This window comes from Magallana gigas, chromosome 1 (genome assembly GCF_963853765.1).
Source record: "Magallana gigas chromosome 1, xbMagGiga1.1, whole genome shotgun sequence".
Lineage (NCBI taxonomy): Eukaryota > Metazoa > Mollusca > Bivalvia > Ostreida > Ostreidae > Magallana > Magallana gigas.
This window is the reverse complement of record NC_088853.1, coordinates 10,607,000-10,631,858: the sequence shown is the minus strand read 5'-3', so window position 1 is coordinate 10,631,858 and position 24,859 is coordinate 10,607,000. Positions and strand designations below refer to the sequence as shown.

The 24,859-nt window shown below is 35.3% G+C and overlaps 1 protein-coding gene across 1 annotated transcript; it reads left to right on the top strand.

Moving 5' to 3' along the window:
- The first annotated feature begins 7,369 nt into the window (after positions 1 to 7,369).
- On the top strand, positions 7,370 to 10,964 carry LOC136275551 (uncharacterized). Its single transcript, XM_066085084.1, has 6 exons — positions 7,370 to 7,846; positions 8,138 to 8,299; positions 9,455 to 9,505; positions 9,654 to 9,740; positions 10,041 to 10,354; positions 10,502 to 10,964. Exons 1-6 carry the CDS (start codon positions 7,617 to 7,619, stop codon positions 10,852 to 10,854), a joined length of 1,197 nt encoding a protein of 398 aa, XP_065941156.1. The 5' UTR covers positions 7,370 to 7,616; the 3' UTR covers positions 10,855 to 10,964.
- The last annotated feature ends 13,895 nt before the right edge of the window (positions 10,965 to 24,859 follow it).

Sequence of the window (24,859 nt, the reverse complement as noted above, 5' to 3'; positions counted from 1 at the left end):
GTGTAGAATTAGATGTAGATGATTTCCTCCTAACAGCCGATGCAAGATTTGGCGTAGGCTTTGGGATTCCTGTTGTAATGTAATTTACAACATGATTTAATATTCAACATGTAAGAATTTTAAACAATTTACAATAATGGCCATATTATAAGCATGATTTCGTATAAGAAACAAAAACAATGCTTAGATAAATACATCTCATTGTAATTAGAAAAATAGAATAAAAATAAAATGAAAATCGGACACATTTCCATAAAGTAAAGACACACTATTTACAGAAATGATTACATTTTGATGTTACATGTATGAAGGATTACACTGTGATTATGATTGATTTTACAAGTGCAAAACAAATGTAAAAGGAGACAGACACCACATAAAGCCACTCTATATTTACTCGCCATAACCACACAGTACAACAAGCCCACCTGATAATATATAACAGACAATAGAAATTACCCTCATTACTTACTGATGAAGACAAGTATGTAGGAAGATTCTGTTATCCGAAGATAAATTTTAATATCAAAGCTATTATAACAAACATAACAAATCCTATATTTTAATACACTATGCTTTTTAAATGTTGACAGACAAAATAAATAGCCTCTCATTTTTGTAGCAGATTTTCTGAAAGAGTAAGACATGTATTGTAATTGACATGTTGTCCTTACCTTTGCCAGCTTTGCCTTCCACTTCTTCTAAGCATGCTATCAGTTCTGAGTCATCAACATGAACATCAAGGGTTCTGTTCTCTGAACTTGGCTTCTGATTCCCTAAAATGCAATTAAAAATTAGCTTCAATATGAAGTATCAAAAACTTCATACATGTATTTCAGTCCTAAGGATTAAACATGTTAAACATATCTTATTCTAGTGTTCGAACGCACCAGGTGTCCTTTTCTGTTTTTCTTTTTTCATCCTCACTAATTCCTTGCTCTCCTCAAATAGATAGACATATCTTCGGAGGGCCATCTTGTGAAGCCATCTATTGCCAACACCCTAAGTTTCATCCCTGGCAATCAAAAACGCAACCCACCCCGGAGGATTTTCAAGCAGCCATTTGAAAGTCATTGCTCTGAAATAAAACAAGATTTTCTTAATTAAAACCATAAAAAAGAATTCTTCCATTTTTAATAAATCATTCAAAGGCATTTTTAACTTAATCAAAATGATGATTGATTGTTTATGAAATTATCACAAAAAGTTAAAGAACAGAAACTAACATTTATTTCTATCTTAATGAAATTAATTATTGTTTGGTATTACATGCACTTTAATTTACTTAATACTGTCACAATAAAATGCCAATTACCAAAACTGTCCAAACTGAATGGTATGTTGTCCGAGCAGATGATTTCATTCTTAACATCTCCCCCCAAGACCTTTACGGATCGCTCTGCCTGGGTCTTTATCCGGATGACACTCTCTGATTCAGCTTGGTTCCGTTCCCCGTGTTCCATTTTCACGGCTCTCGCAGCGGCACTGTCACTAAGGGACAACATTTCTGAGGGCAATCGTTGGAATGTGGGCACTAATGAACTCATGGCACTGAGAAATAATCATTGTTATTTTATCAAATTAATCTTGTTCTAAAATGATGACCGGAAACACATGAATGTACCTAATGTGGAGATAAACAAAATGCTTCCGGAAAAATTTGCAGTCTGCTTGTTGATTAATCATGCATGGCAAATTAATTACGAAATGTCGTTTCGATCAGTGGTCAGTCATTTCGTGATGATGTGTTATACCACCTAAAAATTTTCTGTTTACTCAATTTTTTGTTTGTCTGGCGTTAGTACTTATTTCATACAAGTAATAGTTTCCAATAAACTTGCCTGAATAAACATAACTATTTAATGTAGGTATGCTTGTATCAATTAGGCTATCTTATCAGAAATGAATTTCAATTTTTGCTGCTGATTATTAATTTGTAAGCTGAACGTGCAAATTTAAGACTCTTTTAAATTTTAAGATATTGTCAGTCTTTTCTTCGATCTAGAACATGTATATAGATATCACTTGAAATTCAATTATTATATCAATTCGATTTTTTTTTGGAAATGTACACATATCATATAAAAGCATGTAAGCTTGAAAGCTACATAATAAAATGAGACAGTATAGTTGAAAGAATTTAACTTTTAAAAAGCAATGCAAAAAAACCCGGTAACAATGTGCTTCTGATCCAATGTTGAAGTTTGCATTAAAAAATTACCAAGAATATGCCGCCCCCCCCCCCCCAAAAAAAATTCTGGAACCGCACCATAGACCTATCTTTATCAACTAATCATTTAATTACATTTTGCAACATGCCATACATCAAAGTGATGGACTAATTCTGGCAACTCCTCTCGGATTTTTTTTTACTATCTGTCCATAACTATTTTCTTTATTTTAACCCCCCTTTCCTGAACATGAATAATGCTTCTGACCAGAGACAGGGGCAGGTCCATATCAAGTAAAGCGTAGCTTCCAAACTTTGCAGAGTTTCCAGGAGTATCTGCTCGGCCATCCCCTCAACAGTTAAAGATCTGCCACTCTCTTCCAACTTTCTAAAGGAATTTACTTGAAAAATGTTCAAAACACTGATGAGTGAAGATAGTGTTTCTGGTGTTGAAAGAAATTATTTGATGTTATTGTCTGGACACGCAGTTGTTCCATAAATCTTAGCGCCTTTGATGGTAATAATCCTTTAATTAAAACAAAAGGTTCAATACACATGTTCGATATTTCCTTACAAAAATTAAATAAAATAGCTGCTGATAAGAGAAGATTTCCTGATGGAATCGACCCTGTCATTGGTTGACTATTCCATGTCCTATGATGTCCACATGTGCCACATTCTTGTTCAACTTGAACCATAAAACCCGATATTTTTGGAAATGAAAAATAGGATTACAGATGAACAAGATGGGCAGTTTCGAAATAACTTTAGAAGATTGGATTCAAAGACAATGAATTTCCTTTCATTCCACATCCTTGTTCCTCCCTTAGGACTGAAATAATTCATTTATCTGTTATTTTAAAAATATTACAGATTCATATTAAGATACACCGGTATATTACAATTTAAGTTCATATAAGTAATTAGCTGCAATAATGTAGCACTCTCCGATTTTTTATAGCTGATGTACTGGAGAGGGCTACAATTCCACAGCATCTCCGTAATGGTGCAAAATTATTTTTTTAATGCGGCTGACTTCGATCTGAAAAGATCGATTTTATATTTGACTTTCTTTAGATAAAATGTTTTTTTTTTTAATTCAGGTTGAACAAACTAACCGTATATACTAGTGAATCAAAACCAGGTAAATCACATCAGCATGTTTACCAGTCGTCTTTTTCAGCAGCCATGACAGTTCTCGCGTGATTTTATGTGATGTACGCTTGGAGTTTTGATTGGCTTGATAACGTGAATGTCAGTGTAAATAATCGATCTTACCTCGTTATATCACTAAACCATCATTTAAGGAAATGGTATATAATGGAAAATTCATATTTACCGCGTTAATTATGTTTCAAATAGGGGAATTCCTAGATTCAGTTCAAGATCCGCTCCTGAATTCTCATTGGCTGTCCCAAAATAAAACCGGTCAAGGTCAGTAAACATAGTGGACAAATTAAACTTTCGTTGTTGACATACACGAAAAATAACCGATATATGGACTATACTTCATTTTTTTGGATTAATTTATGTATCATACAATATTATATTATCTACAATGTTTGAGTTTAGGTAAGAAATGCAAATGTTATTGTCATTTATGTACGATTTGAGACGAAATCGTTGCGGGAGTGATTCACTTGCACCATTACGGAGATATCGTTGCGGGAGTGATTCACTTGCACCATTACGGAGATCCTATGGAGTTGTAGCCCTCTCCCAAAAAAAAAAAAAATCGGGAGAGGGCTACATTATTGCAGCTAATAAGTAATATACCCATCAACTATGAAAAGGTCGTCTGAAAGTTTTGGCACATAATCTGCATCTTTGTTTGGCTCATTCATATGATGGAGATCCGCTTGGCAAAGTCATTATTTTGATATACATTTACTTCATTCTTCAGTTTAAGGTATTTTGGCCGTCTCGAGAAATCAAACTCTTCCAAATCTCTGTTGCATTGAGTACCAATATTGGATGTCTTTGGACTCTGTGAGATGTCAACTTGAACAGCTGATTAAAAATACAATATATATTTTTTAAGAAAAATGGAAATCTGTGCGATTGGTATTATAAAATTAAAACAAAATTTGGAAGACTCAAATTTTTCATGGTTGTTCTCTTTCTTGGTCATTAAAAACTTGTTGAATAAAACTTGTTTTTCCGTTGTAAATATTGCAAATGTTGATTAACTTTTTAAAAATTTGGAAAATTGGATAGACAACTTGAATTTTTCATCACTTCCAATGGTATCTGATAGGTATCGTATTTTTGACAAATATGTACCAAGAAGTGGTGTATGTCTCTAAATCACTTTCATAATGAAGCATCATTGGACCCAGCATTATTGGTTTGCCCTTTGTCTCTCGTTGAATAATTGCTTTGGTTTGAAAGTCATGGCCGTAACGCAACAGGATCCAAGTTGGGGGTTCTGTCAATGACAAATACACTGCCATGCTTTCCTAAGCAGTTTGCTCTCAAATACTTATTTTGATTGTTTGAGCGTAATGTTGGGATTTTACAATATATATTGTTGCTCAGGTGAGCGATTTGGCCCATTGACCTCTAGTTCTATAGTTAAATCACCTTCTAGAGTGATAAGGGACAAACCATTCTTTAGACGCAAGACGTTTCAGCTGGAGGGAGGTTAGCAATCGACCCCCTCCCCCCCCCTCCCTTGTTACCGACCTTCAGTGGGTATAACGACATCCTAGGTCTTCATTGTAGTTAATGATACATTTTGCTGGTTTAGTCTTGAATATCAATATCGTTGAATAATTGCTTTTGGTTTGAAAGTCATGGCCGTAACGTAACAGGATCCAAGTTGGGGGTTCTGTCAATGACAAATACACTGCCATGCTTTCCTAAGCAGTTTGCTCTCAAATACTTATTTTGTTTGTTTGAGCGTAACGTTGGGATTTTACAATATATATTATTGTTGCTCAGGTGAGCGATTTGGCCCATGGACCTCTAGTTCTATAGTTAAATCACCTTCTAGAGTGATAAGGGACAAACCATTCTTTAGACGCAAGACGTTTCAGCTGGAGGGAGGTTAGCAATCGACCCCCTCCTCCCCCCCCCCCCCCCCCCCTTGTTACCGACCTTCAGTGGGTACAACTGATATTTATTGACATTAATCTGTAATCTATAGTAATTATGGTTCAGCATGTCAATAGAGTTACTAAAATCATAAAAAGAAAGTAACAAATCAAATGAATTTCGTTTTATTTGCTCATAGACAATGTGATATGTAGTTAATTTCTTAAGGAGCATCCATCACTTAACCCTAGTCGAGATGGAAAAAATCCAACATATTGTCCATATTGGTCTGGATATTTGTCTCTAATTGTCCAAACGAAGCAGCTTGGTATGATTCGCCTCACACCTATACCAAGGCATCCATGATGCCACAGGATGAATTGAAGGTATGCAGCATGACGCTTGCCCTTGTTGTAACCTTCCTGTGGCAAAGCAGGCACATCTTGCCTATACATCTGGGCAATTTGGAGGACCAATTCACCCATAACAAGAAGATTGAAATCCTGTAAAAATATTTATATAAATATTATATGAGTATCTCGTGTCCCATGATCTGCAATTCCCACGTTATTTGAACCAGAAAAGTCACTGCTACCGCAAATTATACGTACTTGAAAATTCCTTTGTCTCTCCTGAAGAGCCGGAGCTGCTAAATATCCTCTATGGAGTCCTCGTCTGCCTGAGTGACCACCTCTTGTTCCTCTTCCGGATGGCTTCCTCTCCCTCTCCCCTTGCCTCTTCCCGTTCCACGTTGCACTGGGTTAAGCTGGAGTCGCTGTCACATTTTTGTTCTTTTCTTGGTCTTTAACTTCTTACTGGACTTTCACTAGGACTTGCCTACACAATTCAAGATCTGGGTGTGAATGGATTACTCAGTAATTTACTGCTTATTAATTCCATACAATAAATGCTTTATCAGCTGTTTACTGTTTTTAACGGCTGTTAAATACCAAAAAAAAATATTTTGCTGATCATATATATGATGCTTACTAAAAGAAAAATAAAATTATTAATTTTCGTACAGCATATATCGATTCGTTATACTGAGTGCGAACGAGACCAAACAAGCGAAGAAGTCTATTTAATCCCTTAAGGTGCCCCATATTTTCCCCTATATATAGATCGTACATACACATTCAAGAGCTACAGTATATAGTAAAGATATTGTAAACGACATACGTTTTACACTTATGATAACCTTTAACTTTTTAACGTGCATTATAAGGAGTGATATCTAAATTAGATTTATAAAGCATTCATAACAACTAAACAACCTACCTCTTCTTCCATCTTGATTTCCCGAGGACATGCGCAATGAAAATGTTTACGCACTTCCTTCATCAATATTCATGAGAATGTGTCGAATTCCTAAATGCAGATTACGCTTGATTTCTTTGTTATTTTAATGATGTATTTTGCAAAACTTTGTGGAACGTATCATTTTATACCACATTTTTCTCCATTCGTAAGATCGTTCCCAAATGCGAAACAAATCGAATTTTTGGATGGATAGCTTTAATATTTGATTTTTTCGGTGACAGTTTCTTGACGGAATTATCCAGATTCAAAAGTTTCAATGTTTTCTCTCTTATTTTTAAAGAGCAGGTTCCAATAAGGGCCAAAAGTGGTGCCTAATATATGAATGCTTGGTTGGTAAACAAGACGAACAATGAATCTTTCACACATTATACAATTTACAAACGTTAACTCTTAATGTAACGTAATTATTAAAATTATTAATTAAATCCAGAAAAAGAAATCTGTCACGTTTTTCTTTTTCAGCATTGACAGCATACAAAGTCAATATTTCCGGTGATTAGTTGCGTCCTCTCTTCGGTGATTCGGGTGAATGTTTTTACCAGCTGGGCGATGCTAACGCAAGGTATTGCTCTGATATTGATTATTTTCACCATTAACTTATACATGTGTTGGATGTTTATAATTTACTGTAGTAATTTTTGGGAAATCCAGGTCTAAGTTCTTGAAAAGGAGGTTGATGGGGGGCGGGGGCGGGGGGGGGGGGGGGGGGGGTGGGGGGGGGGGGGTGGTGGTGAAACACACTTATTGTTGATAAGTTTGTTCCTTGTTCAACAAACAATAATTGAATAAAAATAACATAGCTTCAAAGATTAGACCGGATACTACTGTAGTCATTGTATGACAAAGTTTAAACGGGTAGTAGCTACGATTTTGGAATATTTTTAAAAGTTTTTATTCAGCGAAATAATACTTTAGAATGATAAATTTTGTAACAAAATACAATTTCTGTTATGTCCCAATCGATAGTTTTGACGAACTTGGTCAGTATAGGCAAGTGACTTGAATTTTTGTCTGGTAGACAAAAATTGAATTAAAGTCCGTTCGTATTCATATGACCTTTTGTGAACTCATTTGACAGCCTCAATAACGCATGCGTGGATTGCTTTATATAGCAGAAGACATGGCCGACACGGGTATGTCAACTCGCGGACGAAAACGTGTTCTCACAGATTCAGTCAGAAAACGAAATCGGCAAAACATTCAGGCGTCTTATAATAAGGCGCGAGTAAATATCGGCGTCCAGTTTGAACGTTGGAAGGGGTTGAAAGACACTCTGAAGCTCGAGAGCCATGGAGATGTCGCGAAAGTTTTACTGGACAAGTGAGTATTAAATTTTGAGTAAAGTGTGATAATTCACGATATTATACAGATTATTTCATTAACAAATTTTAATCTAGGCAGAGAAAAACATGCATGCAATCTATGATGTCTTAATTCCTTTCCGAAGCATCTCTATCGATAATGTTAGTTATGGGGTACCCCAAGGGGTAGATGTCATACCGAAAAAACATTGTAATGATAGAATTGAATTGGACTTTGAAAAACGATATCGCAGTTGTTTTGTCATCGATTTATATTGCACACTAGTTATGCTTTATGTTTATTATATAGGTATGAACTGTATAGAAAAGACTGCTTCGGTTCTCCCAAAGGATCTACAGTCGAGCCCATGAGTCCAGCGGGTGCACCTATTACCTCTACCCCAGGACCATCGTCTTTTCCATACAAGTGTGATGTGTCAAGAATTACTTCTTCAGAGGCGGAAATAACTGAGTATATATTTATTCTGCAAATTTCTCAAAGTTTTTATGTAAACATTTTGATATGCAATGTCTCATTGATATGTTGTGTAGCAGAGAAACTACAAAACATACATAGTAAAAATACCTGATGTCTTACCTTACATTATGTGGAAGACAACAGACGATATATATATAAAAACATTTTCACTACAGATATTCCATAAATGCATGAACTAAGTAATATAATATTTCTGCAGCCAGATAGCTAGAGTCTGGGTAAGGATTTCAGTCCTTTTCCCTCTCAAATATAAGTTTTTCCAATTGAACCATTATTTATCCATGATCCACCCCCACCCACCCCTAAAAAAATTAATATAAAGAGCAAAAGAAATGAATACTAAATAATAATACAGTGCACAAATTCTTGCAAGCGCATTTTTTCTTCATTTTTGTATATAATTTTATGACTGTTAATAATGATGTAAAAATGCATTGGCAATGCGGATTGGTCCCTGGTGAGAATTGGTCATATGCCAGTATCGTTTGTCAAAGTACACAATGATACTATTAGTTATCCAGGTCTTATCAAGAATGGACGGGGATATACCCTGGCTTGTGTTCGCCGGACGAAGGGTGTATGGAATACAACCCAAGGGTAAATCCCCGTACACCCTTGATTGGACCTGAATAACGAATTTATTTCCTGTTATACAAATTTTGAAATTATATATAGTTTTACTAGTGCTTTGCAACTTGGAAATCAATTAATATTAATTGAAATTGTGCTGAAAATCATTTATTCTTACCAATAGAATGTTAAGATATATTAGGTATTTTGACAAATTATTTATTCATTTACATCATTGCATGTTACATTATTTTGCACAAAGATCTATAATAGGTGCACTTGATTAAAGCAAGAATTGCATTGTGACGTCACATTTTATTTACACCCGCGGCTTCAGCAGGTGCTCGGAAATTTACACCTAGCTTGTTAACCAATCATTTCTCGCATTACAAACGACATAGGAAATAATAGTTTTTTCAACTGACCAAGCAGAGAAATCCTTAAAAGTCACTGTGAATTCAGACTTTTTTATGCTGTGTGGTAATTAAAAAAGAATGCCTTCTATATTTCAGTAAGTCAGATGTATACATGTCTGGAATAGAAGAAATGAAAAAAAAGCTGTCGATGTCCCATTGTGAAGGAGTCAAACAGTTTCATAAACCCTTTTGAGTTAGTCATATTGTTTTTGTTTTTTGTTTTTTTTTACACAGTAAATAATAAATTAATCTGATATCAGAAATTCAAAGAACTATATTTTATAATGCCTATGCATATAAAAATAATACATTTTTAGTAATTTGGTTTTATTCCCATATAGTTTGACCATTGATGTGACTGAGGTGGAAATGACAGATGATGATGTAGAGGATGATGATTATGAACCAAGTTTTAACATCACTCTAAGGTACATAATATGAATTTTTACTCCATATGTGGGTGATACAATCCCATAAAGTTTGTAGCCAAAAAAGAAAATAAATTACTCTCATTTTCAATTTAGCAAGTAGTTATTTACTACTTGAGATATAAGGGTCTGGTGTTTATAAGTAGTGAAGAGATGTAAACTAAGATTTCTCTGCTTACAGGTGATTGGCAAGGTGGGGGGGGGGGGGGAGGGTCAATAAGGGGCCAAAATAGTTTTGTAAAATATAATAATTGTAGATACAAATTATATTTCAAAACAATGCATTTTCTTATCAAATAGAGAAGGACTTGACACCACTGCTGCTACTGATGATGATGAAGATGACGAATGCATAAGTGATGAGGAAATCGAGACTACAGAAGTTGATTTTAGTCAAAGTTCTGGTTGTCATCGCATCAAAACCAATGAAGAGATACAAGGCTTTATGAATGATCAACCTTTCTTGATATATTACAACCAGCTGCTGAATTTAGCTACAGCAAACATACAGAAAACTTGTTCGCATAAAGGCTGTGGACTAGGAGTAGAAATAAAGAAAGAAGTTGTTGCATCAGCCCTTTACTACTTTGAACTTATAATACAAAAACTTGTAGGCAAACAAATTAAAGAACGAGTTCTCTTGACTTAACTTGCATTGTTCAAGGAAATTTTCCTTAAAATGGAGAGGAAACTTCATGTGCTTGTATAATACAATGCATTTAAAAACCATTTCATGTAATGAGGAGGTATGCCTTGCATAGTGGATCATTTGTTTATTGTATTGAATAGAAATTCATTAAGTAATATTCTCTCTTATTTAAGGTACCAGAGAGTTTTTCAGAAGAAAAGTAGTAGATGGTCAGTCACAACATGTAAAGAACCAAAACAGTATTCATATGTGCCTGAGATGATGCGGAAGATTATCCTTAAACGCCTGGATGATGCCATTGGTATGAACCAGAAGATGGTTATAGAGCAGGATGACCCCAGGAGAGTTTCATCTCACCTTGCACCAATCCCCCCACCACCTACTCAACAGATTGTTCATGAACAGCGATCACGATTTAGAACAAGTGTTGACATGGACAAAACTATTGATTACTGGGTAGAATGAACTCATTGTGGACTACTCTGTTCCTGTTATCTTTATGATAGACATACATTTTACATGTCTATGATTAGCTATGAGGCGTGCTTTCATGTACTAGTCATGTTATTTATCATTGGATTTTTAAGAGGTTTTCTATACTTGATCACAAAGCTCTTCATAAGGGAAGGTGATTTTAAGTGGAACTTTCCCATTTCATGAGTGTGCTTTATTTTTTTATCTAGATGCACGTTTACATAAAGTGTACATGTAGTTTTTTCAAAGAATAACAGCTTGAGATCTAGCAATTTTTCTGCTTTTACATTTGCATGTAATTTTGAATTAAATTAGATATGTGTTCCATGTGAACAGTTTTTATGATTTACATGTAGGTGTTTACTCAACATAAAAGAAACTTGAAATTTGAACATTAGTGCTGTTTATTAATATACATGTATATTATCCCAGACGGCCACCCACAAATCCCCTATATTGTCCAAAACTGTCAGGATAAGTATCTCTTATTCTCCAGGTGCAGCAGCTTGGAATGACACGGCGGTTTCCTGCCCCCAAATGTCCATGCTGCCAGAGGATAAACTGCCGGTATCCTGCGTGGCGATTGCTCCGGTTAAAGTCGTCGTCCTCACCAGCAGCAAGGACATCCTGTCTGTTTAAAGAGATGAAAATAAATTGAAATGGCATTTCAGTGATAAGGCGGACACAACATTAAAAATTAAAGTCATGGGAGTAAACAATACAAATTGATCTAGAATAATATTTTTAAAAAACTTCCTTACCTGTACCGACGAGCTACCATCAAAACTAATGGGTCTAGAACTATCAGGTCAAAGTCCTGAAATTATAGGTATTTACATTAATATTATAATACATTTCTATTAAATGTTTTAATATTAAAATTAGTTATATGTGCGTCATATAGAACTACTTACTCCAACCCCTTTATAAATGTATATATAAAGTACTAGGAGTAGGATTTTTTCACCATACTTCATCAATAGAAGGGGTAGAATTTTTCGATCTTTGGTTTTATTGAGCGATTTGTTGGTAAATAAAAATAAAATAAAATCAGGAGTCTGTGATAACAAACATTACGTCAAAACGTCAGTTGTGAACTGGTGATATGGAGACACTACACCTCGATTCTGATGCTAATCAAATTTTCATAACCTATTTTTCCGTATATAATAATATAGTTTGTAAGTATGAAACGATCACAATTTATGATGATGATTTATATTATATAACGTAATTGAAATAAAAGTAATAATACCCCTTGGGGTACCCCATTCATGTTTCTACGTACACAACATCGAAAGGAAACAAATTTCACTAATTTTTACGGTTTATTAAATATAAATGGATGAAATAATACTTTAAAGAATGAATAGGCTTGCAATACACCCTCCACTGAATATAAATAATTTTATTTTCACATAAAATCATTGTCATGTGCTTACCTCGTCATCCATTACGCTGCATCCGGGTATGTGAAAATCAGCTTCGGTAGATGTCGGAAAACTTCCGATGCATAATTAATACGGTGATTAATGATTAGGAGGCTTTTAATAAACACGGTGATGCATTGTTTGAGTATTTGATGTATATATATTGGTTTTTAGTTACTTTCAGCAGTATGAAAAATATATCAAAATCGTAGCTACTATCCCTTTAAACAGCAACTGGCAACTGTATAGTAGCTTCTGTATTCAGAGTGAATTTAATGTTTTTATTACATGTTAGGCTGAATGTTTATTGTTTAAAAATCTAAATGAAACTTTATTATTTTTGTTTAAGATAAATTGAACAGACATAAAATACAGCCAAGTAAAAGGAACAAGTTCATCGCAAGAAGAAGAATTTTAATGCTACCACTGTCCAGAACTACCAAGTCTGCTGTAACCATGATGTGATCGTATGTGAGTGCTTCACCGGTCTGGACAATGCTTGAAAATCCCCCATAAAGGCCTATTTCCATAAACTACGACTCAGGTTACATCAACAACAGCCAAGGACACTCCTTATCGATTCAAATAGACACATCTCTACGACCTGACTAAACCTCTGCAGAACAAGACTTTTTAGCTGTAAAGTATTCTTATTTCAAAAAACATTAAACTATAAAAGTCCTTTTTTATGTGATCAAATACAAGTATATTACAATATCTGTCTGTAAGCTGGAATCTTAGAAAATCACATGGTTTTGACTTATTAAATGATTGATTAGACCTTGCAGATGTTAACTTTCATTTTCCTAAATAATTTGTTTTACCGGTACATTTATTTGCAAATAATGCATAAAATATTAGACTCCAGGTAACACATATCCTCCCACCTCCAGGTTAATAAGTGTTGGCTACTTTTTTTCCATTTTCTTTGTTTAAACATTTATTGATAACTTTGTATTTATTTGCAGCAATATATGAAAAATTAAGAAACCAATCTTAAATGTAACAAGATATCTGTGAGCCAATGCTCACTAGTGATACCCCCGCTCTGATGTGAATATGCAAAATAAGCAAAGTCGACATTTAACAGAAAGCTGGCATCTGATTGGTACAGAAATATATCCCACAATATGGCATGCCTAAACAAATAGTGTGTTAAAATTTCAAGCATCTGCGATAAACAGTTGCTGAGAAATCTTTGAGGAAAATTTGTTTGAAAATTTTGGCTAAAATAAACAAAGTACTCATTTAACAGGAAGTTGACGTCCAATTGGTACAAAAATGTATCCCACAATATGGCATGCCTATACAAATAGTGTGTAAAAATTTCAAGCATCTGCGATAAATAGATGCTGAGAAATCTTTGACGGAAATTTGTTTGAAAATTTTGGCTAAAAATAAACAAAGTCGTCATTTAACAGGAAGTTGACGTCCTATTGATACAAAAATATATTCCACGATATGGCATGCCTATACAAATAGTGTGTTTAAATTTCAAGCATCTGCGATAAATAGTTGCTGAGAAACCTTTGATGGAAATTTGTTTGAAAATTTTGGCTAAAAATAAACAAAGTACTCATTAAACAGGAAGTTGACGTCCGATTGGTACAAAAATGCATCCCACTATATAGCATGCCTATACAAATATTGTGTAAAAATTTCAAGCATCTGCAATAAACAGTTGCTGAGAATTCTATGACAAAAATTTGTTTGAAAATTTTGGTTAAAAAATAAGCAAAGTCGTCATTTAACAGGAAGTTGACGTCCGATTGGTACAAAAATGCATCCCACTATATAGCATGCCTATACAAATACTGTGTAAAAATTTCAAGCATCTGCAATAAACAGTTGCTGAGAATTCTTTGACAAAAATTTGTTTGAAAATTTTTGCTGAAAATAAACAAAGTCGTCAATTAACAGGAAGTTGTCGTCCAATTGGTACAAAAATATATCCCACAATATGGCATGCCTACACAAATAGTGTGTACAAATTTCAAGCATCTGCAATAAACAGTTGCTGAGAATTCTTTGACACAAATTTGTTATAAAATTTTTCCTAAAAATAAACAAAGTCGTCATTTAACAGGAAGTTGGCGTCGGATTGGTACAAAAATATATCCCACGATATGGCATGCCTATACAAATACTGTGTAAAAATTTCAAGCATCTGCGATAAACAGTTGCTGAGAATTCTTTGACGAAAATTTGTTTGAAAATTTTGGTTAAAAAATAAGCAAAGTCGTCATTTAACAGGAAGTTTGCGTCCGATTGGTACAAAAATATATCCCACGATATGGCATGCCTTAACAAACACTGTGTTAAAATTTCAAGCATCTGCGATAAATAGTTGCTGAGATAAATGCGACAGAAATTTTTGTTACGGACGGACAGACAGACAGACAGACGGACAGACAGACAGACGGACAGACAGACACACAAGGGTAAAACAGTATACCCCCTCTCCTTCGGAGCGGGGGTATAAAAACACATTTGGAGATTAATGCATGGGTCATAGAAATGATAAGATACACCAAACAATATTCAATTATGTCGTATATGAAAATATATAAAGACAACATATACCCCATGTATTAAAATTTTTATATAACAAAATACTAGAAAGGAAAATTGTTTTCATGTGGATTTTATTTTAATCTGTGTTATGTAACTAATATTGGAATTAGCTTTTATATCATAAGTAAAATGCTGGTATTGATGAGAATTGTAAGGTGAATGATCTGTGTGATAGTTTGTATTTTATACATTCATGCTACCAAAAGCAAGTACATGTACATGTAGTAATACTTGACATATGTAAACAATGTATATTTTACTTCATGTCTTCGATTTAAAAAGATATATATTTTTTATATACTAGGTAAAGTAGTGAAACGTAGGAAGGTAAACCGTGTGTAAAGAAGAATATTCATCAGGAATAAAGTGTGTTGCAATCAGCATAATTAATTAAATGTGTACATCATATTTCTGCACATGATTTGACAGACTGCTCCAGTGTTAGCTTTTTATCGGCCAACAAGCTTTTCATATCTCCCTCTGAGTCATCCCTTAATACAATTTCGGACTCTATTAAAACCATGAAAACTAACTCAAACGAACATCTAGAGTTGGAAGCCCTTGTTCCAAGCTTTTGGAGGTGCATCTCGTATTGGTTATAGAATAAATGATAACAGGCGATTCCACTGGGTAGTATTCATTTCTGCATACAAAAGTGTTAAAATGATTTCACGACGTACGAAAATTGAGAACTCGATTCCAGTTTAATATTAGTTGATAAAACTGGTGAAATAACGTAACGATCCATGCACGGGTATTATCTTCACATCACCGAGTACTGCGACATTATGTGTTTCGTCGATCTCATCAAAGGTTTGCAATTTTGCTCGTTGTTTAAATAGATCATTTTGCTGTAGCAACTCCTTTTGTTCCTCCTGAAATACGGTTGAAAAGTGACTCGAGCTCTCTAAAACATTTTGATTTTTTAGCTACTAGTATTACTTTAGAAGGAGGATTTACGTGAGCTGTACGGTTCAGCTCTATCATCGAATTTAAAAAATCTTTCATGCATGAGTTGTTGAAGCATAAGGAATGACATTATAACATCAAGTGCCTCATAGATGCATGTTCGCATCAATCGTTTCAATTAGTTCTGGATCTCGCTTATTAGAAGTGTAGCGTTCATAAATTCCTTTGGTCTATCCTACAAAAACTTCTCCATTGCGTTAAATACTGCGTCAATTTTCTTCTTATCCTCGGCATTTTGAAATTTCAACCTATCAAACCCCGATACACGTTAGGAATGTCGCGTACTGCAACTAGTCATCCTTCTCATGTAATCCCGTGGCTACTTTGTAATTTTCCTCACACTGATTTAAAGTGTTCCAGTTATTCGCCAAATCACCTTTCATATCAAATGCTCTTTTGAACTGCGCTAAATAATTTTTGTCCCTTGTTGTCACCCATTGTGTGAATGGCACACAGACAATATTTAATAAATGCACAATAATGTTCGTTTAGATAGTACTACAGTACTTGTTCCGGAGACATTGACAGTCACTCAAGCTTTGTACTGACGTTTGACACCATTGAATATCTTAAACGATAACATGCTACAGACTCAGTCAGTTGGCTGACATCTTCGCTATCCATGGGTTTCTAATCCGCTCTATCGATCCCTTGGCCCTATCATGCTATCATTCTGATACGGGTTTAATAATGTGGATCCCATTTTGGAACTGCAAGGCCACAAGTCAGTAAAGTGATGGACATCTCTTTGATCATACAGGAAGCGGAATAGGGGCCCCAGCTCAAGAAAACATTCATTAAGGTCTTCCGTTTCCAACGGAAGACCTTTCTATTATTGTGCGGGAAAAAAATTAAGATTATTCTTATTTTTCTTTTTTTTTTTTTGTTTCCTAGACGCGAACTTTGAGGCTTCATATCTTGCTCATTTCTAAACGGTTTTTGCTCAAATTTTCAGGGCTAATGTACTTTACAAAACACTATCTTAAGCAATTCATACAATGTAGAATTCCCTTTCCGTTAAAGAGTAATTCCCCTTTTAAATTTTTTTAGGGCCTTTTGTTTCCAGACAAAGGCTCCGAGACTATGATAGCAGGGAATGGGAATCCAACGAATTTGAATAACAGAGACATTGTAGTTGTGCACATCTGTTTATGTTTTTAGATTACGTTTTTTATTTAGGAAAAGGTAGGGGGTCAAAAAACAGGATTCAAAAAAGTGCAAAAATTTAGACATGTTTTCCTTTATATCTTTTGAACGAAAAAAATTTTGTAAAGACATGTAGAATAAAAGTTGTGCAAAATAACAAGGGCTTTCATTTGACACCAATAAAAAGGGGCTGGCCCCTTAAATTAAGGGCCAATGGCCCCTAAAAAATTTTGCTTAATAACTCAAAAACGGTTAGGATTTTGATATGGCTGTCGCTGGAAAAGTTGTTTGTTGGGATCTCATGAAGGTCGTTTCAATGTTATTTTGTAAGTGGTTTGTGTAGTATGAGTGTAAAAAGCTTTACATGTTAGCATGTACCTGTTTTTATTTGACAAGTTAACGAAAGACTTTGTGCGTACAACTGGCATGAAGTTACCGCAGAAAGTATGCTGGTTTATACAGGAGGCATTAATTCATAAGAAATTTTTTTTTAGAATACATGCTTTTTTTTAGGAGTTTAAGTCGTTGTTAAGTTCTTATAGTGCACAATCCTTAAAAACGGGAATTGGAAAACAAAACATTCTTTTTCTTTTCTAGTAAAACACAAAATATGGAATGAAAAAATATATGCATTACCTTTTTAATATAAACATCATGCATTCAAAATCTACCTTGAATCAGAGCTGTGTGTGTACCATTACGTAAGCTCTCCCTCGCCCGCGGCCGAGAAAGTCGGTCACCGTGGTCGCGGCTGGACTACCTAGCGGTCAGTGGTTATCTAATACACGAGAGTTGCGTCTCTCATATATGAATTTATTTAGCCGCGAACTCAAGAATTGTTTTAGTTTTGATTACACAAAATCTTTTGTGGATTAAACGATTGGATGTCAAGTAAGAAATACATGTAGTTCATTTAATTAATAAAAGCAATGTCATTCTCTAAAGCAATAATAGACATAGATCAATTGTGGGTTTTTAGTTTAAAATAAAGAACTTCTATTTGATAGAGTAAGGTCATTATACTGCAAACTTTTCAAATCTTCCTTGGTTCTGAGCTGTGCGTTTCTGTGCGTTGTACCTTTACGTAATCTATCCTTCGCCCACGGCCGAGGAGATCAGCCACGGCTGCATTACCTAGCGGTAAGCGGTTATTTAATACACAAGATTCGCACACCGCGACTTACACTTGCATGCATATGAACGTGTTTGAGTTAATATAGCCGTATATACAAGAACTGTTTTAATTTTATGTTATAAAGGTTTGTCCTACTTGTATATATTTAATTAAATATTTGAGTGTAAATGAATATTAATGAACGATATTACTCCATATCGGAAAAATCGTTAGACATAAACTAATGGTTGGTTGGTTTATGTAAACTACTTTAAAAACTGTACAATTAATGTTTTAAATCAACACCCCCCACCCCACCCCCCTCAAATATTAAACCTTTAAATAATGATCATCCCTCGCACATGGCTGAGGAGATCCGGCGCGAGTGGTTAAGTGATCCGCGGTCGGTTCGTGTTCTTCTACATGTACCTTATGACGCGTTTATGTTTCATATTTTGCACGGACACAACTTTATTTTATTATGTTTTCAACTATTATATTGGTTTAAGATAAAGTTATTTTACTTTTACAGTTGATTAAGCATTGATTTATACGATAGCGTACAAGGTAGTTTAAAAATCAAATCAAATTATAATCAAAGTTCCATGTTACATGTTTGCGGTAGGTGCTAGCACGATAAAGGAATGCCCTGAATTGAGGCATTCGATGATTATTTTAGAAAATATTCACATGAGTTTAAACAACTTTAGATTAGATTCTATCGGTCACATATTAATCACTTCTGTAGTTTCATTGTGGAAGCGAACTCATTGCTGCCCCCCCCCCCCACTCCTCCCGCCCCGCTGACAGGTGCTCGCGCTGGATTTTTTTTTAATTGGAGAAAAGATATCAAGATCTGTCGAAAAACATTTTTGGTGGTTTCTTCTTATGTGTAACATTTTGTTTCACTTTCCCACCCCTTTGTTTATTCGGCCAGTCTGTGTTAATTCAATTGCCGCATGCGATCGAGAATCTTGTGCCGCTTCAGCGCACACAGCTCAGAACATTTATAGCCCCAGGTCAACAATTGTTATGTAATTGAGTAACAGTTGGAAGGGTGATTTTACTACATAAAATAATAAAATCATAATATAATCTATTTTAATTGAGTACCATGCGTATAGATTCCCATAATAATTAATTTTTTTATTTCCTTTCAATGTTTACATTTAATTTTGTTCAAATAATTAATAAATTTTCTATCATTTAAATTGTGTGCTTTATCAAATTCTGATTCCGATTACCTTGAATTCATTAATTTTCCATTGGCTTTTGACAAAAGAGAGACGCCTGACCATCCAATGAAAACAAATACACAGAGTTTGATTGACAGGTTCAGCCAGGTGCAGGTCTCGCCCGATGTCCGAGGTTATGTGTGCTGCTTGTACACAGCCGAATGGTCTCAGTAAGAGTTATCGATGTAAATAGATAATAAAAATACATGCTTATCAAAACATGATCGTGCAAGTTAAAGTTGATTTAGGTTTGTTCCAATAGAAATCATGTTTCGCTAACTGTATTTAATATTTTTTATGTATAGCGAATTTTAATATTGTTTCAGTACTGAAACATAGCATGAAAACGTTAAATATACATGTACTCTGTAACTAGTCGTCTTTTAATACATATACCTTTCTTTTGTTTGTTAAAAATTCGTTCAATTTTGTTAAAGTAATGTAAAACACGCGCGCCATTTTGAAACAATTAACTTGTCAGAGAGTTCCGAATGAAATCTGATGAACGTTTCAAACGGTTCTCGCACGCTTTGCTCGAAACGATTTACACGCTTTGCCCGAAACGCTAAACGGTTTACATGAAACTCTAAAAGGTTTACACGAAACGTTTCTCGCACGTTGGCCGCACGCTTTTTTGGTGTAGTAGTACGTTTTAGGGTCTGTAAATTTTGTCAGCACGCAATTCTAAACTTGCACATAGTCTTCTAAAATTTAGAAATATTTTAATATAGAAGTTATCTTTGAGAAAAGTTTACGTGTTTTGTAGGCGAGTTCAGTTTAAAAAAGAAATACAATTCCTGACATGAATCATGAGTACATACTGTTTAATGTTTATAACAATGCTTGCTACCCTTTGAAAATTTAACTCGCCATTAAACATGATCTCATTTTTTAAACAATGTTTGAAACGATTACATAAACTCTGCTCGACAAATAGTTTTCCTAAAATATTTTCTTCCTTTCTTTTTTCAAAACACGTTTTATATACAGACTTTCAATTACAACACATTTTTATAACAAAAGCAGAACTGAAAGTATAGTCATTATAATCGTAACATATATTTTCAACTCGCAGCAACAACGGAAGACCTACTCGGGGCTTTGCCACGAGCTCTGCTCTAGTTGTCATAATTTTTACTGACAGTTTACTAGATTCTGGTAATATTTCATTTAGCGTTGTATAATCCGACGATTAATTTAATACTGTATGAATCACTGATTACATAACACGCACGGTATAAATCCTCTACCTGATTAAAAAAAAAAAAATCTTCCAATGAAGTCATTTAATTTTTTTAGTTATCCCCTCGCGCAACTTACGATATCCAAAGATGATACGTCATAAAGGTGATGCCTCGTCTCGGTGGGCTTTGTTATCTATGATTACCTATGTTTCGAGTTTTCTTATAAAAAAAAGTTTGTCATATGTTTGTACGTTTGAAATCCGATCCTGTAAAATATACATGCATGTATACATGTTTATTTATTTTTAATTATTTTCAGATTAGTAGTTATTCAAGTCCTTTCAGACACACAAGCGACACAAGCTCTACATCAAGTCCGGCTAGAAGAGAAAGAGGGAGAGTAAAAGGCAGGGGGAGATCAAGAGGAGCAGTGGGAAGAGGAAGCAGAAGAGGAGGGGCACCAGTGAGTGGGAGAGAACGACACGGAGGAGATTAGGCTGTTGATGCTCTGGCAAGGAGGCAAATTAACCTGGAGGTAAATATCTTTCATCCCTGTGTTCTATTTTCAAGACTCATATTGAAGAAATGTCCAATAAAGAGAGGAGAGACCTGCTCTTCAGGACAGCAAGGCCACATCCAAAGTTGGTCCTTGACCTCGTCAGCACTCCACATGGTGAATACCACCCTCAGCCGGGAGGAAATTCGCCCGACTGGTGTACCTGCCAGAAGTGTAGGAAGATGCCGACAGAAGCAGAAAGACTTTCCTGCCGGAGACCGCCCAACAACTGCCAATCAGACTTGCCGGTACCAATTTATTTTTTGAAACATTTTCACAAAAAAAGTATTCTTATTTGCAACCCGTCCCTTCCTCTCTCTATAAGTAATTGATTATATAAAGTACAATTAACTTTAGATTTATTAGTTTTATATAATTTGACGATAAATACTCCTGTGCATAATTTAAGGATTTCCACCTCTTAGTGTTAGATGAGCTTATGTTTCAGATGGCCCAGGGAAGATGTCCTCGCCCTCCCCGTTGATGAGGATTACAACCGCGGGAAAACGATATGCTGCCTACAGACAGAAAATCCTGCGGCATCATGGTCGTCTAGGAGTTGGCGTTAGGAGGGCGATTCCCAGTTGCTGTGTTTGGGCCATCAGGTACAAATACCAAGACAGATTTGGGCAGTATATCACGTTAAAATAATGTTTAGTTTAGTTTCAATGATGAAATGAACAATAAACAGGTTCCCTGTGTCTAATATATGATTTGGTGGGTTCACCTCTTTACAGGTTCCTTGTGTCTGACTGTATTGTTGATTGAGAGATCAAAGAGGGAATATATGCGGTATAGTATTCATTTTATCTCACTATTCTTATGTAGAACTGTTGCCCGAGAGCATAGGCCGAGAACAACATCGTTTTCTTACCAATGAACTGACAATATAACTTGCCCACATTCCTATTTGATGATTGATTTGTAAAACAAAAACATATCCTTGTGGTAATGTCAGGGCTGGGAAATTGTCCAAATTATCTGCCGGGGAACAGTCAAATAGTCAGCCAAGGTTAGGGTTTTAGCAAAGCATGGGTCATTTAAGCCAGTAGTTAATATAAATTACCTCATATATATATATGGTTTGGTGGGTTCACCTCTTCACAAGTTCCCTGTGTCTGACTGTACTGTTGATTGAGAGATCAAAGAGGGAATATATGCGGTATAGTATTCATTTTATGTAGATAAACTCTGTACTATTAGGGCACCTTAGTCACTCAGGAGACCCAGTGCTATCACACGTTTGTCGTTGTGTGTCATTCATAGACATTATAAATCTCTTAAATGGGTATAAGGGCAGTAGTCATTGTATTAGTCCTGGGGTACAAACTGTTGCCTGAGAGCAAAGGCCTAGGTCAACATCAATTTCTTACCAAAGAACTGACAATATACCTATTGCCCACATTCCTATTTGATGATTGATTTGTTAAACAAGGAAAAACATATCCTTGTGGTAATGTCAGTGCTGGGAAACTGTCCAAATTAACTGCCGGGGGACAGTCAAATAGTCAGCCAAGGTTAGGGTTTTAGCAAAGCATGGGTCATTTAAGCCAGTAGTTAATATAAATTACCTCATATATATATGGTTTGGTGGGTTCACCTCTTCACAAGTTCCCTGTGTCTGACTGTACTGTTGATTGAGAGATCAAAGAGGGAATATATGCGGTATAGTATTCATTTTATCTCACTATTCTTAGGTAAACATACTCTGTACTATTAGGGCACCTGAGTCACTCAGGAGAGTATATAATGTGTATCTGCGTAAATATTTATTTAACTTGTCTGTAATAATTCGTTTTTAATGCATCATTTTCGTATACAGAAAGAAATGTACTTATGATAGATTTTATATTTACTTTATACAAGAGTTGGATTTATATAACTAAACCCGCTATTTTCCGAGTGATTTAATCTCGGGCTGAAATATTTGCGGCGATAGGCTAGGGTGTTCGGTAATGAAAACAATTTTAACATTACAGAAAATTTATTGATCATTAAAGCTCATAATTTTAGGTGGAACAAAATTAACTGGTCATTCTTATACATTCTATAAATCATGCAGCGATGATTAACAACTCGGCAATTGTTACTAAAAAGAAATTCCACGCAAATCTTTATTCATTCGTGTTCTCTCTCAAATTCTGCCATTATCAGTTTGTTCGTAAAAATCTAGTTATAAGCGTTCATACGCGTACGTTTATCATGAAATCGTTTATTCTTTCCTATCGTGTATCAATCCTATCATATCGTGCGTGTATACTGTTCTATCGTGCGTTAATCCTATCCTTTCGTGCGTGTATACAGTTTTATCGTGCGTTATTGCTATGCTATCGTGCGTGAATCCTATCCTATCGTTTATCTTGTAAACAATAACGTTGCGGGTACTGTAAGAAACAGCAGTGTTCAAACATGAAAGGTGGGGTATTCATGTGGGAGTGGGACATATTTGAAGCACTATACACAATAACCCGAGTGACAGAACCACCTTAACGACCGGTATTTACAAGGAAGAGAAGAGGATACGGTTAAAAAATGAGCAGCAGCCAGAATAGAAAATTTCCTTTTCTGGTGGAGAGTGGTTGCTGCTGACAAATATCATTAACGATCAAGTCGACACACATCTTCTAAGATAGGTCCTTTTAAATTAAAAGACAAACTTTCTTTACAAAACACGGTCCGCGAGTACAACCCTGAATTAGCGCTGCTGGAATCCATGATATCCATGAAGCCGGCGTCATCCTTTAAAAATAGGCTGCACTGAAGTCGAGATTGCCTAGCCTCCTCTCCGTAATTCAACAAATTCTGTAGGTAAGCTTTATGAGCATATGTGGCGCCGCCGCTACTCGGGAACTGTTTCCCATTTGAGGATATGTCCACCTGACTAAAGAGACTGTGAAAAAATTATTCACAGGACCCACTTTTCTACACCGTGACTGGTACCATCCGCCCTGAGGATGCGGGCTTTTACAAACAACAAACTGTTTTTTCAAGTCTAGGTAGTCCCTTGTCCCCGGTACAGTAATTTCTACGGGCCGTTTTCGCTTATTGGAGACACGGGTCTACATCGAACGCAGTTGTTCCTCCGGTTCTACAACAGATATTCATCAGAACAATACCTTTGATCTCGCTAAAGCTGTTGTAAAAAACCAAATGATTCTACCAAGACTTGGAAATTCAGTGGTGAATTGGACGGTTTATTACCTGGACAAACTGCCACCATACACACCGATAGAACAGTTTCAATAATCCAAACTAAATAAATAACCATAAACTACAATGAATCTATACCTTTATATCAAAACTAGACTTTGACCCGTACGTGCACGGGTTGACATTGCATATCGGACATTTACGAAATAGATTCATCGACACACCGTATTACCGGTATATATTGACATTTACATAACAAAGCTTTAAGCCTACAATAATGCTATTAGTTTCACTGCACTTTCCTTAGTTTGAAAAATCTAACTGCCTCGGGAAAGGCCCTCAACACAGTTAGAATGCCTTCCTTATACCCATAATGTAGCAGAAAAATGTAGAATCGCTCCGGAACGATTGTGGAAACAATTAATGAAGTGGCCTTGAAAATAACAGTCAAATTCATTATAATAAACCTTTTTGAGACTGTAAATACCTTTCATCAATTGTATTATCATTTCTGAGTTTATTTATACAAATATGATATTGTGGAAACATAAACTAAAGATCCCGTTAGCGGACTGTATTGCGCAAGCGCAAGATTGTAAAATCCAGTTGATTTCCGGGATTTTTTTAGGAATTTTCGT